The sequence below is a fragment of the Canis lupus genome, chromosome 33 (assembly GCF_011100685.1).
Source record: "Canis lupus familiaris isolate Mischka breed German Shepherd chromosome 33, alternate assembly UU_Cfam_GSD_1.0, whole genome shotgun sequence".
NCBI lineage: Eukaryota > Metazoa > Chordata > Mammalia > Carnivora > Canidae > Canis > Canis lupus.
This window is the reverse complement of record NC_049254.1, coordinates 30,862,728-30,877,993: the sequence shown is the minus strand read 5'-3', so window position 1 is coordinate 30,877,993 and position 15,266 is coordinate 30,862,728. Positions and strand designations below refer to the sequence as shown.

At 34.6% G+C, this 15,266-nt stretch overlaps 1 protein-coding gene across 17 annotated transcripts in view; it reads left to right on the top strand.

Moving 5' to 3' along the window:
* Positions 1-15,266, top strand: part of DLG1 (discs large MAGUK scaffold protein 1) — a 236,839-nt gene that overhangs the window by 76,131 nt on the left and 145,442 nt on the right. For all 17 annotated transcript variants that reach the window (XM_038583205.1, XM_038583204.1, XM_038583203.1 and 14 more), the window contains exon 5: positions 9,885-10,049. In XM_038583205.1, the coding sequence (XP_038439133.1) occupies positions 9,885-10,049 (165 nt within the window). The remainder of the gene's footprint in view (positions 1-9,884; positions 10,050-15,266) is intronic.

The following is a 15,266-nucleotide window of genomic DNA, read 5'->3' as shown; positions in this document are numbered from 1 at the left end:
AAATAAATGTATAAGCGTTTAAATAAATGAATAAATTTCTTGTTACTCTCTGTTGGAATCATGTTAAAAATATTTTAAAAGCTAGGATGAGAGATAATATCTCGAAGTTGATTTCTTCCTCCCAAGAACATGTTATGTCTTCTTTTTCCACTTGGTAGTTGGGACATTTGAATACCTCAAATGTATTTATTCCTGGATGTTTTATGTTTTTCATTTCTGTTGCAGTCTTTTATTTCATTCTGTCATCTGATTGATTGTATAAGTTTATTTATTTTTTAAAGATTTTATTTATTTATTCATGAGAGACAGGCAGAGACATAGGCAGAGGGAGAAGCAGACTCTCTGTAGGGAGCCTGATGTGGGACTCGATTCCAGGACCTGGGATCATGCCCTGAGTGGAATGCAGACCACTGAGCCACACAGGCATCCCTGTTTATATAAATTTAAATTGGGGGTCAGCAAACTTTTCTATAAAGGGCCAGAAAGTAAATATTTTAGGCCTTGCGAGCCATTAACTTCTCGGCAACATCATTGTATTGAGAAAGCAACTCAAAAGCAGCCTCCAAATAACAATAATCAATACATATATTACAAATGAGTATAGCTATGTTACAGTACAACTTTAATTACAAAAAACAGGCGGCAAGTCAATTTTGACAGTAGGTCAAAATAGTTTATAAATCCCTGACTTAAAACTATTGATTTCTATACATTCATTTCTGATTGGATAGCTAACAGAATTTACAGTTTTTCTGCATTTCTCTTGGGTTTTCTGGGGTTACCATTAGTTTGTCTACAAATTGTGATCATTTTATTTTCTTTATAATTTTTGTGTATCTTAATTTTTTTTTCTTAGAATTCCTAGGCAGTGTTAGCAGTAGTTATGATAGTGGTATTTTTCCTTATTGCTAACTTTAATGTGAATGACTTTAGTGTTTTTCCATTAACTAGAATGTTGACTTTTTGGGTGGCTAAAAGGATATTAAATTTGGCAGTGGTGGGAGGCACAGAACTGTGCACAATTGAAAATTACAGAACTTTGACTCCTCAAAAACATAATAGCCTACTGTTGACAGGAAGCCTTACTGATAAACAGTTAACATGTTTTGTATGTTATATGCATTATATACTGTATTCTTACAGTAAACTAGCTAGAGAAAACTAAATTATTAAGAAAATCATAAGAAAAATACAGTACTGTCCGATATTTGTCAAAAATAAAAGTTTATATAAGGTGGTCCACTTTTAAGGATCAACTGTATTAGTGTTGCCAGCATTTTCAGTCATTTGTGCTGTGGCTCTAGGCTGCCTGAACTTCAAAATTAAATCCCTATGTCTTTGTCTCTGAGGCCATTTATTTTGACCTTGAAACTTAAAAGTATATTTTAACTCTTGAAAATAATGATTTGTAGCTGTTAAAGATCCAAAAAGTTGAAGTAATGCTTTTTGAGAAGGAATATAGAACATTTCTGTGGTTTTAAATGAATGTATTTCATTGATTATAAGAGACACCTTTTTTCAATTTTTTTTTGTTTTCCAAAAGTGCATAAAAATAGATTGTGATATTGTTTTCTAAATATTTTATTAAGTGGAAATTTAGATCTTTACTATTCATAAATAGTAAATTTTGAAACTACAAAATAGTTTCCTTTTAAGCAAAAAATTTTAAATAAGAAAAATACCTCTTTTTTCTATTCGATTGTTCTAGAATTGATCATTTTAAAATTCAAGTTTTTGTTCTTCGTAGTTGTAATTTAATAGGTGAAGTGGAAGTTATGACTAGTATAATGACTATCAGATTTTACCTTTTTTCCATCTGTAATAACTTCTCATTACATAAGAATGACTTATTTATATATTGTATTTTAAAATTCTTACACACAGTATTCATACACGTATTTTCCCTTCCCCACCTTACAATTAGCCATTGCTTTTTTTTTTTTTTTTTAAGATTTTACTTATTTTTTCATGAGAGACAGAGAGAGAGAGAGAGAGAGAGGCAGAGACACAGGCAGAGGGAGAAGCAGGCTCCACGGAGGGATCCTGACATGGGACCGATCCCAGGTCTCCAGGATCAGGCCCTGGGCTGTAGGCAGCAGTAAAACACTGAGCCACTGGGGCTGCCCCAGCCATTGCTTCTGTAGCATATCTAAACGTGATCATTCTGGGTCTTTCTCTGATAGGTACAGCAGCTCTTGGCCTTTCCTCTCCATTCCCCCCCCCCCCCCAAACTTAATTATCCCAAATCTCTTCAAGAAACTGATTAAAACTCTGAACAGTTCTTCTGAAAAATGCTCACAGCTCTTTGCAATTTTCTTTGTTGCAATTTGGGGGAGGAGTTTTAGAAAGATATATATATTAAGGTTTTATTTATTTGAGAGAGAAAGAGCAAGAGAGCATAAGTGGAGGGAGGGGCAGAGGGAGAGGGATAAGCAGCCTTGTGGCTGAGCAGGGAGCATCTGGGATCATGACCTGAGCTGAAGGCAGACACTTAACTGACTGCGCCACCTAGTTGCACCTTTTCTTTTTTTGCTTTTAGAATATAATTTAGAAATGCTAGAAAAATGTTAATGATAGTGCCTTGATCTTCACTTTGTAGAAATGCTTTTAATGTTTCATAATTAAATTTGATGATTGCTGGTAGATGCTTTAAATGTTTTTTTTCTCTATTAATAAGGATGGTTCCCACCCTACTGCCATAATTAGGAATGGATTTAACATTGTGGCAGATACTTAGATTGTTCTTTAAGCATCTACTTAAGATGATCATATGAACTTCGATCTGTTCATATGGTCAAAAAAAAAAGAATACATGAACCATTGTATTTAATTTGCTGCTTTTCCTTCTAAAATATCTTTGTCAAAAAAAATAATAAAATATCTTTGTCTTCATATTTGAAGTAAGATTGGTTTGTTTTAAGGTTCTGTAAACTGTGTAATGAATTTAGAAGCTTTCCATGTCCTCAGGAATGCAGGAATGAGCTATTTCTTGATAGAATTTAAAAGTACTTATAATACATTTACATTTATTATAATCATTCATTTTTTAATTCTTCCCATATTTTATACTTATTGTAGTTTTCATTCATGTATTTTAACTTTCTTCCCATTTCCTAACTTTTTAGTTTCAACCTTTTCCTGCATGCCTGCCTGCCTTTCTTCCTTTTAATTTCTTCTCCTAATGATTTGTGGGTGTTCTTTCTAAACAGGTCTTTACCATTGAATTTTAACAAATATTTGAAATATTTGTATCAACATCTTAAGTTTTATTTATCCCCATATTTACAAACACCCACTGTACCAACCCAGCATGTAAGTTTTTATTGAAATTTAGAAATTGGGTTCCAAATTGGTGGTGGTTCTGTCTCTGCATTCCTCAACACATAATCTTCATCTGTTTTAGAAATGAACATTAAAGCTCACCACGGCACTTAATGCTGATGTCTTACTGTTTTTCTTGTAACAAGTATGTTGGGGAACAATGCTAGGAAAGCATATATGGTGCAAAATATTTCTTTTTAATTTATTACAAGAACAACAAGTATTTATAGATTGAGAAGGTAGGTAAGAGGACATTTACAAACTAACAACTATGTTTATTCTACTGATCAGCATTAATTTAAAAACCTTATACTAGTAATTTAGTACCTTTTTAATTTTAATTTCAGCCATTTTAAATTTTCTAATAGATTCAGGAATCTGCATGTTTTCCATTATCAGAAAACTGATTAAGAAACATTTCTGAAAAATATGTGACAGCAGTGAAGTAGTAACATACTTACATTCCAAATTAAAATAGTTTTCAAGGGGCAGCCCCAGTGGCGCAGCGGTTTAGCGCCGCCTGCAGCCCAGGGCCTGATCCTGGAGACCCTGGATCGAGTTCCACATCAGGCTCTCTGCATGGAGCCTGCTTCTCCCTCTGCCTGTGTCTCTGCCTTTCTCTCTCTCTCTCTGCATCTCTATGAATAAATAAATAAATCTTTAAAAAAATAGTTTTCAAGTCGCAGCAGTCAGTAAGTAATGTTGCCAATATTGTTAACCAAGATTAAGAGCAATGGAAGTTTTGATACTGAAGATACCAACCTTAAAGACATAGAAAACAATGGGGAAATTTCTAAATGGGTATTTAGAATGTTCTTATTGTCATTTTTGAATCTCCCTCCTTCATCGCTAGCTAATTCTTTTCTAGTATAAGTGTTAGCTAAGTTAGACCATCCTTGTAGGAGGCTTAGTTCTGTGCATTCTTCTGTATTAGCAAACTGGTTTTATATGAAATTTTCAGTGTTAAATTTTTTTGGTAATTGGTTGAAATCAACCTTTAAATTATAAGAAGTGCAGATGAATAATACTGTGCAATGTAATTAATGGTGGGCCTGGAAAGCTACTTGGAAATACTTTCTCAATACTTTCCTTGTACCTCAAGGAATCCCTTTTTTGAATCATTAATAAAAAACTGAATTCTCTTTCTGGGAACCGTATATTGTTGTGTTCTTAAAATTGCCAGGTATAGGGGCACCTGAGTGGCTCAGTGGTTGAGCATCTGCCTTTGGCTTGGGTAATGATCCCAGGGTCCTGGGATTGAGTCCCACATCAGGCTCCCTGCATGGAGCCTTCTTCTCCCTCTTCCTATGTCTCTGCCTCTCTCTCTGTCTCTCATGAATAAATAAATAAAATCTTTTTTTAAAAAATGTGCCAGGTGTAAGGGGACTCAGAGTTTAGGAGATTCCTACTGGCTATAAATAAGACAGTTTGAGCTTTCAAAAGGATATTTGCACTGAGTTTAAGCCAATTAGCTAATGTGTAATCCATCCATTTATAGTGATATTTTATTATTTTAAATTTTTTAAACAATTTTATTTGAGTGAGAGAACGAATGCGGGAGGAACAGAGGGAAAGGAAGAAGCAGACTCCCTGCTGAGCAGGGAGCTGGATGCGAGGCTTAATCCCTTAATTCCTAGGACTTTAAAGTCATAACTTGAGCTGAAGGCAGCTGCATAGCCACCTGAACCACCCTGGAGCTCCTATAATAACATTTTAATAATTTTTAAATTAACATATTCACATACCATAACATTAATCCTTTTAATCCTTTTAAATTGTATAGTTCTGTGCACAAGGTTGTGCAGCCATCCTCACTAATTCCAGAACATTTTCATGACCCAAACAGAAACTCCTAACTCACTAGCAGTTGATTTCCATTTCTCCCTTTCCCAAGTCTTTGAAAATCACTAATCTACTTTCTGGTTCTATGAATTTGCCTATTCCAAACGTTACATATAAATGGAATTATACAGTACATGGCTTTTTGTATCTTTCTTCTTTCACTTAGCGTAATATTTTCAAAGTTCCATGTTGTAAAATGTATAAATACTTAATTACTTATTATAGCTAAATGTTCTATTGTATGAATATACCACATTTTATTTATCCATTTATAAATTGATAAACATTTGGATTGGTTTCCACTTTGGGGCTATTATGAATAATAATACTATGAATATTTGTGTGCAAATTTTTATGTGGATGCACCTTTTCAATTCTCTTGGATATATATGTAGGAGTGACATTACTCTTGTCATATGGTAACTCTTTTTACCTTTTGAGGAACTGCCAAACTGTTTTCCAGAATGGCTTCACTATTTCCAGAATGGCTATATTCCCCCCAGCAATGACAGTTCCTGTTTCTTCACATCCTCACCAATGTGTATTATTATTATTATTATCATCAGTTTTTTTGATTATGGCCATTCTGGTGGATGTGAAGTGATAGCTCATTGTGATTTTGATTTGCATTTCTGTGATAACTAATGATGTTGAACATCTTTGCATGTGCTTATTGTCCATTTGTTTATCTTCTTTGGAAAAATGTGTTTAAATCTTTTGCCATTTTAAAAATTGGAGTTTTTATTGTTGAGTTGTAAGAATTCATTATGTATTCAGGAGACTTACCAGATACCTTATGTATTCTAGATATGTTATCAAATACATGATTTGGAAACATTTTCTCCCATCTTGAGGGTTATCTTTTCACTTTTTTGATACACCCTTTGATGAACAAAAGTTTCTCATTTATATCAAGTCAAATTTATCTGCTTGTGCTTTTGTTGTTGTACGTGGGAGACCACTGTTGAATCCAAGGTTCTAAAATGTATATTTGTGTTTATTTCTAAGAGTTTTATGTTTTAGCTCTCATATTTAGGGCTTGATCCATTTTGAATTAATTTTTATACGTAGTGTTAGAATGAGGTCTTATTTAATTATTTTGCATCCAGTTGTCTCAGCATCATTTGTTGAAAAGACTATGCTGGGAATCCCTGGGTGGCTCAGCGGTTTAGCACCTGCCTTTGGCCCAGGGCACGATCCTGGAGTCCCGGGATTGAGTCCCATGTCGTGCTCCCAGCATGGAGCCTTCTCCCTCTGCCTGTGTCTCTGCCTCTCTCACTCTATGTCTATCATAAATAAATAAATCTTAAAAAAAAAAAAAAGACTATGCTTTCCCATTAAATTCTCTTGGTACCCATGTTGAACATCAGTTAACCATAAATATGATGATGTATTTCTGGACTCTTACTTAATTCTGTGCTGTTGATACGTGTCTGTCTTTGCACCAGTATCACAATCGTGATTAATACAGCTTTGTAGAATGTTTTTGAAATTGGGAAGTGTGGGTCCTCCACTTTTTTCTTCTGTTTAAAGATTATTTTGACTGTTCTGGGCCTTTTGCAACTCCATGTGAATATTAGGGCCATCATCTTGTCAAGTGCTGAAAAAAGGCAGAGAGCATTTTGATCAGGATTGCATTTAGTAATATCTAAAAACCTCTTAATTACTTTAAGAGGATGATAGAAAACCATTTTTTTTTTTTTAGTCTTCTTGAGAATGGTAAATAAAGGAACATTCATGTGTGAACCATATCAGTAGGTAAAGAGAAATACCCCATTATTATGTTTGCTATGTTTTTTAAAATGATTTATAAGGGTAGCTAATAGTGGCTAATAATTTTTTGGTTTTTATAAAATTTATTTTGGCTCGTTTGTGTCTTTTTCTTTATAAGTGTGTTTCTTGGGGGAGGAGAGAATATTACAGTTTATTTTGGTTTGGTGTTTATGCATACACATTCTCAGCCTGAGTTGAAAAATATACTTTTATTTTCTTCTCGTTCCTATAATTATGATTTCCTTTACTTTTGTGTAAGAGGTAAGGTAGATTTGGTTTTCTTAAAATTATGTTCCTTTAAAAATAGATTGCACAGAATTATATGTGTGTGAGAGAGTTAGAGACAAAGATTCTCTTGTAGATGAAAGCAAAATACCGTTCCCTAATGGACTAATATTCAATTAAAATTTGAAAAGACTTTTTCGTTTTTATACTAGTTAACTGAATAAGAAAACCAAACTAATTTTAGCCAAACAACTTTGGCTTTTCATTTTTACTTCACTTAACCAATTGTGTATTTAGAAATACAGCATTCAGCTGACATTGGGTTTAGAGATGAGCAAATCATTATTCAGGTTTCTTGTTCACCTAGTTCTGAATTACTAAACTTTTTTCTTTTTTGTAATGAAGTATAGATTACAAAAAATTTACCATTTAACCATTTTTAAGTTTATGGTTCAGTGGTATGAATATACATTCATTCACCTGATTGTGTAACCATTAGAACCATCCATCCCCATAACTGTATTCATCATATAAAAGTGAAACTCTATTAAATAATGTCAAAATTCTCCCCTCCCTGCAGCCCCTGGCAACAACCATTATAACTTTAGATCTTTATGATTTTGACTACAGTTGAGCCTTGAACAACATGGTTTTCAACTGCCAGGTCTCCTGATATATACAGCTTTTTTCAAATAAATACATGGGAAAATCTTTTAGAGATTTGCAGCAGTTTGAAAAAACTCACAGATGAACTGCATAACTTATATTAAAAACACTAAAAGTATTTATGAATGTATAATGTATGTTGATACTAGTGTTTTCATGATTAGAAAATTATAACTATATCATAATTATCCTTTATGATTTTCTTATCTTCTTTCTAGACTTACTGTAAGAATACAGTATATCATACATATGACACATAAAATATGTGTTAAGTGTTCATGTTAATAAACAATCAGTAGTAGGCTATTAGTAGTTAAACTTTGGGGGAGTCAAAGTTAGACACCGAGTTTTGACTGTGTAGGTGATTGGTGACCCTGACCCCTTGTTCAAGAATCAGCTGTACTCTGAGTACTTCATATAAGTGGAATTACACAGTATTTGTCTTTCTGTGACTGGCTTATTTCATTTAGCATAATGTTCACAAGGTTTCATCTCATGTAACATATTGCAGGTTTTTTTTTCTTAGGCTGAAAACACTCCATTGTATGTATATACCACATTTTGCTTATTCATTCTCCATTGATGAACACTTGGGTTTCTTCCATGTTTTAGCTATTTTGAGTAATGCTACTGTGAACATGGGTATACAAATCTCTCGTCAGGACCCTGCTTCCAATTCTTTTGGGTGTATACCCAGAAGTGGAATTGCTGGATTTATATGGTAATTCTATTTTTACTTTCTTGAGGAACCACCATCCTTCTTTCCACAGTAGCTGTACCGATTTACATTCCCAAAAATGCACGAGTGTTCCAGTTTCTCAGTATTCTCATCAACACTTGTTTTCTGTTTTTTGTTTTAAAGATTTTATTTATTTATTCATGAGAGACACAGAGAGAGAAAGGTAGAGACACAGTCAGAGGGAGAAGCAGACTCCATGCAGGGAGCCCGATGTGGGGCTTGATCCCGGGACTCCAGGATCACGCTGTGCGCCAAAGGCAGGCGCTAAACCGCTGAGCCACCCAGGGATCTCCATGTTTTCTGTTTTTTTTAATAGGAATCATCCTAATGGGTCTGAGGTGATATCTAATAGTTTTGACTTGCATTTCTGTAATAATTAGTTATGTTGAGCATCTTTTCATGTGCTTATCCATTCATTTACTTTAGAGGATTCTCTGGTTTAATGCCTATGTTTGAATTGAGTTGTTTGAGGGTTTTTTTGTTGAATTTTAGTTTTCTGTATATTTTGGATATTAATCCTTTAGATTTGCAAAACTTTCTCATTCTCTGGTTTAATGCCTATGTTTGAATTGAGTTGTTTGAGGGTTTTTTGTTGAATTTTGGTTTTCTGTATATTTTGGATATTAATCCTTTAGATTTGCAAAACTTTCTCATTCTGCCAGTTACCTTTTACTCTGTGGAGAGTGTCTTTTGATATGCAAAATTTTAAAATGTTTATGAAGTCCAGTTTGTTTCTTCTTTAGTTACTTGTGCCTTTGTGTCATACCCAAGAAATCATGGCCAAATGCAATGTCCTGAAGCTTTTGTGTACCATGTTTTCTTTTAAGAGTATTACCGTTTTAGGTCTTACATTTAGATCCTTGATCCATTTTGAGTTAATTTTTACCTATTGTAAAAATTAGGTGAGTATCAGCTATGATGAATACAAATGGTGAAGTTAACCTGAAGCAATTACAATTTACATCCCAACTTTCTCCCTTAGAAGTTGTAGGCCTTCAACAGACTCCAGAGTTCCAGAATAGTTTAGGCAGATTCTGCCTGTGTAATTGTTGTCTAAGTGGAAAGACAAATTCTTTGTGCTTCCTACTTGGCCATCTTCTTATAATCTGAATTATTTTTAATAATCAAATAATTTTATTAAAAATTGGCATGACTTTAAAATGGAAGCCTATTTCTCTCAGACTTTATGTATTAAGCCATACAATACACTTTTCATATAGTTAAATATTATTGAGTATTTGGCTTCATTAAACCATGATTTGAATTGAACTCACTTTGCTTTTCAGGATATTTTCATATTTAATCATTTTCTTTACAGAAATACCGGTATCAGGATGAAGACACACCCCCTCAAGAGCACATATCTCCACAAATCACTAATGAGGTGATAGGTCCGGAATTAGTTCATGTCTCAGAGAAGAACCTGTCAGAAATTGAGAATGTCCATGGATTTGTTTCCCATTCTCATATTTCACCAATAAAGGTAAGATGGATAACTTTGTTGCTATGAACTCTATATTACTTTTGTTCCTAGTATAGCTCATGCTCAGAGAGAACTCTTCTTTTGTGTAGAATTTTTACCCCTTGGTGATGATGGTTTATTAGTTAGAAGGAATTTCATAATATTTATTAGCATTCTAAAAACATTTTTAAAGATATATTTTATAAATGAATTTTATTCAGTGATACTATCTTTAAGCCTAATGATGCTATCTTGAAGCCTAAACAAAAGGAAATAACTGTAATATTTCAAATACTTCACAATGAAATATTTTTTAAATGTTTTGAATATTAGTAGGTATAGGGTGCTTGGGTGGCTCATTCAGTTAATTGTCTGCCTTTGGCTCGGGTCATGATCCCAGAGTCCTGTGATCAAGCCCTGCATCAGGCTCCCTGCTCAGTAGGGAGTCTGCTTCTCCCCCCCCCCCCCCCAGCTTGTGTGCTGGCACTCTCTCTCTTTCTCTCTCTCTCTCAAATAAATAAATAAAATCTTCTAAAACTAAGAAATAAATATTATTAGATATAGAGAAAGAAAGAGTATTAACTCCCCTCAGAAATAACCACAATCCTGGTTTCTTATAAAGCTCTACCACATATTTAGATCTCCAGTCAATATATTGTTTATTTTGCCCATCTTAAATTTTATATAAATGGATTATACTGTATATAATCTGAACTTGACTTTTTGGCTCAGCATTACATTTCTGAGATTGTTTTCACTGCTCCAGGATTTTTTTTCTCTTACTATTATAATTTATCTTACTTTTGATGGATGTTGAATTATTTTCAGAATATTACTAATATAGAAAGTGTTGTTAAAAACCAGGTTATGGGGACACCTGGGTGGCTCAAGCGGTTGAGCATCTGTCTTGATCTCAGGGCGTGATCCTGGAGTCCCGGGATCAAGTCCCACGTCGGGCTTCCTGCATGGAGCCTGCTTCTCCCTCTGCCTGTGTCTCTGCCTCTGTCTCTCTCTCTCATGAATAAATAAATAAAATCTTAAAAACAAAAAAAAAAGATTCTCTTCTAAAAAAAACAACTAGGTTATGTATACCTATCTTTGTGCTTGTGTATACTTATCTTTCCAAGTGGTTATATAATTTACATTCCAGCAGCAATGTATTTAATGGTTATTCAGGTTTTCTATTCTGTGATACAACCTCTGAAGATTTTCGCTCATTTTTGTCCTTAATTCTTTTTACTAATCTGTACAATCTTTTTTTTTTTTTTTTTTAAAGATTTATTTATTTAGAGCAGTAAGTAGAGGGAAGGACAGAGGGAGAGAGAAAGAGAATCCTTAAGCAAACTCTGCTCTGAGTATGGAGCCCAAGATGGGGCTTGATCCCAGGGCTCTGAGATCATGACCTGAGTTGAAATCAGTAGTCAGCCACTTAACCAGATGAGCCACCTATGTGCCCCTACAAGTTCTTTATATACTCTGGTTACTAATCATTTGTTGGTTGTATGTATTGTGAGTAAGGATAATTTTTTCCTAGTAAAACTTAACCTTTGTTTTATAATTCTCTCTGGGGGATCATTTCTTATTTCTAGTAAATATTTTGATGGTTATAGTACCATTTAGATTTTCTGTTAATACTTTTGCTAGGTTATTTCTTCTAGGAATTTGTCCATTTTATATTTATTTCAAAATATTAATATCATGGGAGTTTTGTCTATAGCTTATTTAGGTATGGCCCCCTTTTTTTGTTCCTAATAATGTTTATTTGTGCCTTGTTTTTTTTTCCCCTTGATCAGTCTTTTTTTCTTTTTTTTTTTTTTAGATTTTATTTGAGAGAGAGTATGTGAGTATGAGCAGGGGGGAGGGGTAAAGGGAGAGGGAGGAGCAGACTCCCCACTGAGCAGGGAGCCTAATGATGCAGGACTCAATCCCAGGGTCATGACCTGAGCCAAAGGCAGGCGCTTAACCAGCTGAGCCACCCAGGTGCTCCCCCTTGATCATTCTTGCCAAATAATGTTTTTTTCAGAGATTCATCTCTTTTTCAAAAAGTCTTCTTGGTTCCTTCCCCCATGTGCTGCGATCCCCACCCTCCCTGTTTTCACACATACTTTACCTGCATAACATGTGTTCATGCACATCTATAAATATAAATGTATGGATAGCCTACATATAAATTAAGGTTGTGTTTGGTAGAAGCAAGCTGATCTTACCTTGCAAGACAAAATGAGAGATACAGAGAAGAAAATTTTGGTTGGCTATTAGTGACAGAGACTGTTCTTTTCTCTTTCTTCCCTTCCTTACCATTATTATTTTTTTCTCTTCTTTCTTTGAGTGTATTCTGTTTGGGTTTTTTGGTTTGTTTGTTTTGGTTTCCTGATTTAAGTTGTTTGCTAATTATAATAGTATTAGCCTTTTCTAATAATATTTGATTTTGTAAACTTTTCTTTAAATACCACTTTACTGGGATCCCTGGGTGGCTCAGCAGTTTAGCGCCTGCCTTTGGCACAGGGCATGATCCTGGAGTCCTGGGATCGAGTCCCACATCAGGGTCCCTGCCTGGAGCCTGCTTTTCCTCCCTCTGCCTGTGTCTCTGCCTTTCTCTCTCTGTGTCTCTCATGAATAAATAAAATCTAAAACAAAACAAAACAAAAAAAAACCCCACACAAACCATTTTACTTTATCTCACAAGTTATAACATGTAATGTTTTTTATCGTTCTAACATTTTCTTTTATTCCCTATTGTGATTTTCTTTTGCTCTATGAGTTATTTAGAAGTATGTTTCTTAATTTTTAAACATAATGATACAGGCAGTCTGGATCTGACATCCCAGAAGGGGGTGTCCTGCAGGACCAGCCAAGAGAGTGCTTGGCTTCATGCAGGATAGAAATCAAACATAAGCTGGAGAAAGTGAAAGAAGAAGTGACAGAGAATAGCAAGTAGAGTGTCTGGAAGACTCTGAAGGGAAAGGAGAATGAGTCTCTTTATCATGTGGGGCCCAGGGATTGTATTGGAAAGGGGTCCAGAATAGGTGTTCCTTCAGGAATCCTGGGTAGGGTCCAATCAGAGGCGAATAACAGGTGAATAACAGGTGTTACTTTATAAATCATTGAAGTTAGAAGGTATTGATATTAGTGTCAGCCGCAGTTTTTTCAAAGCTAATGTCCTGGAACATGTTTGGGATTCGACTCTTCTTAGATGTTATCAGGTGTTTGGGGGCCTAGGACAAACTTCAGAGAATGATTAGCTTTCTTGCTTCCCCTCCTTAGATTGGGAACATAACTTCTTTGATTTTTACTGAAATGCAAAATATGGAACATAAGTAAATGGGGCCTAGCAGAAAAACAGCAGAAATGGAGGCTTTCTAAAATGTAGTTCTTTCAGCTTCTCTATCTCAATAGGAGACCTTTATTCTTTTCATATCTTTCATCATAGATTTTTCATCATATTTGCTTGGAAGTTACTTGTTTCTTTTCTTTTAATGATTATCCTAGAAATTTTAATATAATTTTTAACTTAAAGCTGTAAAAAGACTTAAAATCTGAAGTTAATAGTTAATCTTCTGTCCTCGTTCTGAATAACAGGACTTTAAAACACTTGAATTCTAAGCACTGTCCTGCTTTATATGCTGTTCTTGTCTATTCCTATTTTCTCTCGACTGAATTAACATATAACTTTAGTCAAGAAACTCTCCCAGGTTAGTATAATTCTTTGTTTCTGGTGTTTTGTGTTTCTGGTCATTCTGATTGTTACACACTATGCAAAGCCAGTTTGCACACACTCAACTCCTCACTCTTTTGGGTAGAGTGTTTTGGTAGTTACTTCCATGTGTACAGATTCTGACAGGAGTGTGGGTAGTAAGAGTCCCACCTCCATTTTAAAAGCTGAATGTAAACAAACTGGTGAACATTTTAGCAAATTGACAACTTAAAGTAAAAATGAGGAGTCCTGTTAATTTCATTTCAGGAGAAGATTGATAGCCTCTGGCCCTTGGATTCAGTGCTCATGGTCACTGTTTTTTTCTTTTTTCTTTTTTTTTAAAGATTTTATTTATTTATTTATTCATAGAAACACAGAGACACAGAGAGAGAGAGGCAGAGACACAGGCAGAGGGAGAAGCGGGCTCCATGCAGGGAGCCCAATGTGGGACTCGATCCCAGGTCTCCAGGATCATGCTCTGGGCCGCAGGTGGCGCTAAACTGCTGCACCACTGGGGCTGCCCCTCATGGTCACTGTTAAAGAGGTTTAAGACAAACTAGATTATTTGTTCACTTATGTACCTATTGTCTGTTTCCTATAGAAAGTAAGCTTCACAATGAAGCTAGCTTCATCTTCACAACAATGAAGAAGGTTGTGGTAAAGATTAAAAATCCATGTAAAGCCTTCATGGTTGATCATGGCCATTGCTTAAGATTGAATGCACCTATAGCCAGTATGAGTCTCTGGCAGATGTGAACTTCTGCATTGACTTGTCAGGTGTAAAATTTTTTAAACTTTTGATAAAGTTGATTATATGATTTTTGGGAAAAAAACATCTGTTAAAATATTAGTTTTGTTTATCAGGTAAGAACTACATTTAGTAAACATTTATTAAACATCTATGCTAATAGCTTTGTTAGATTTCAGTGATTAGTATTTTTTATGGAGAGATATAAAGAGAAAAAAATTTGGAGTATTCTGAAAAAAAGAAAATTGACATTTGGACAGGGTATTAAAGGTGTGGACAAGATGCCAGTTCAGAGGAGGAGCCAGTTACTGAAGCAAACAAGTATAGTAGCAGGGTGATAATCAGAGGAAACTGTAAAAATGCAGGAAGGTTTATGGTACTGTAGCTTAGGGAACTGTTAGCAAATGGGGGCCTCAGTCCTAAGCTGATAAGTGGCCCTGTGAAGGGTTTGCCACCATGAAATGGACTATGAAATAATCTATCAGGTTCTTGTGGAACTGGTGCTGATTCTCATTACTGAAATAATGAAATAAGATAGTGATTGAAAGTTACTTTATTCAGGTTTTATTTGGCCTAAAGGTACTATGATTTAAGACTCTGAAAGGGAAGCTTTTTTGCCAGAGCTGGGCAGTTTCAAGGAAGAAATTGGCAATATAATGGTGAAAAATTGTGTGGAAGAAAAGGATGCAGTGCGTAAATTTTTATGGTATATAAGAATTCTTTAAAGAAAGCTTAATTTTAAATAGTTACGAATATGATAGTATATCATAATAATAATAATAACAGTGTCAGGATT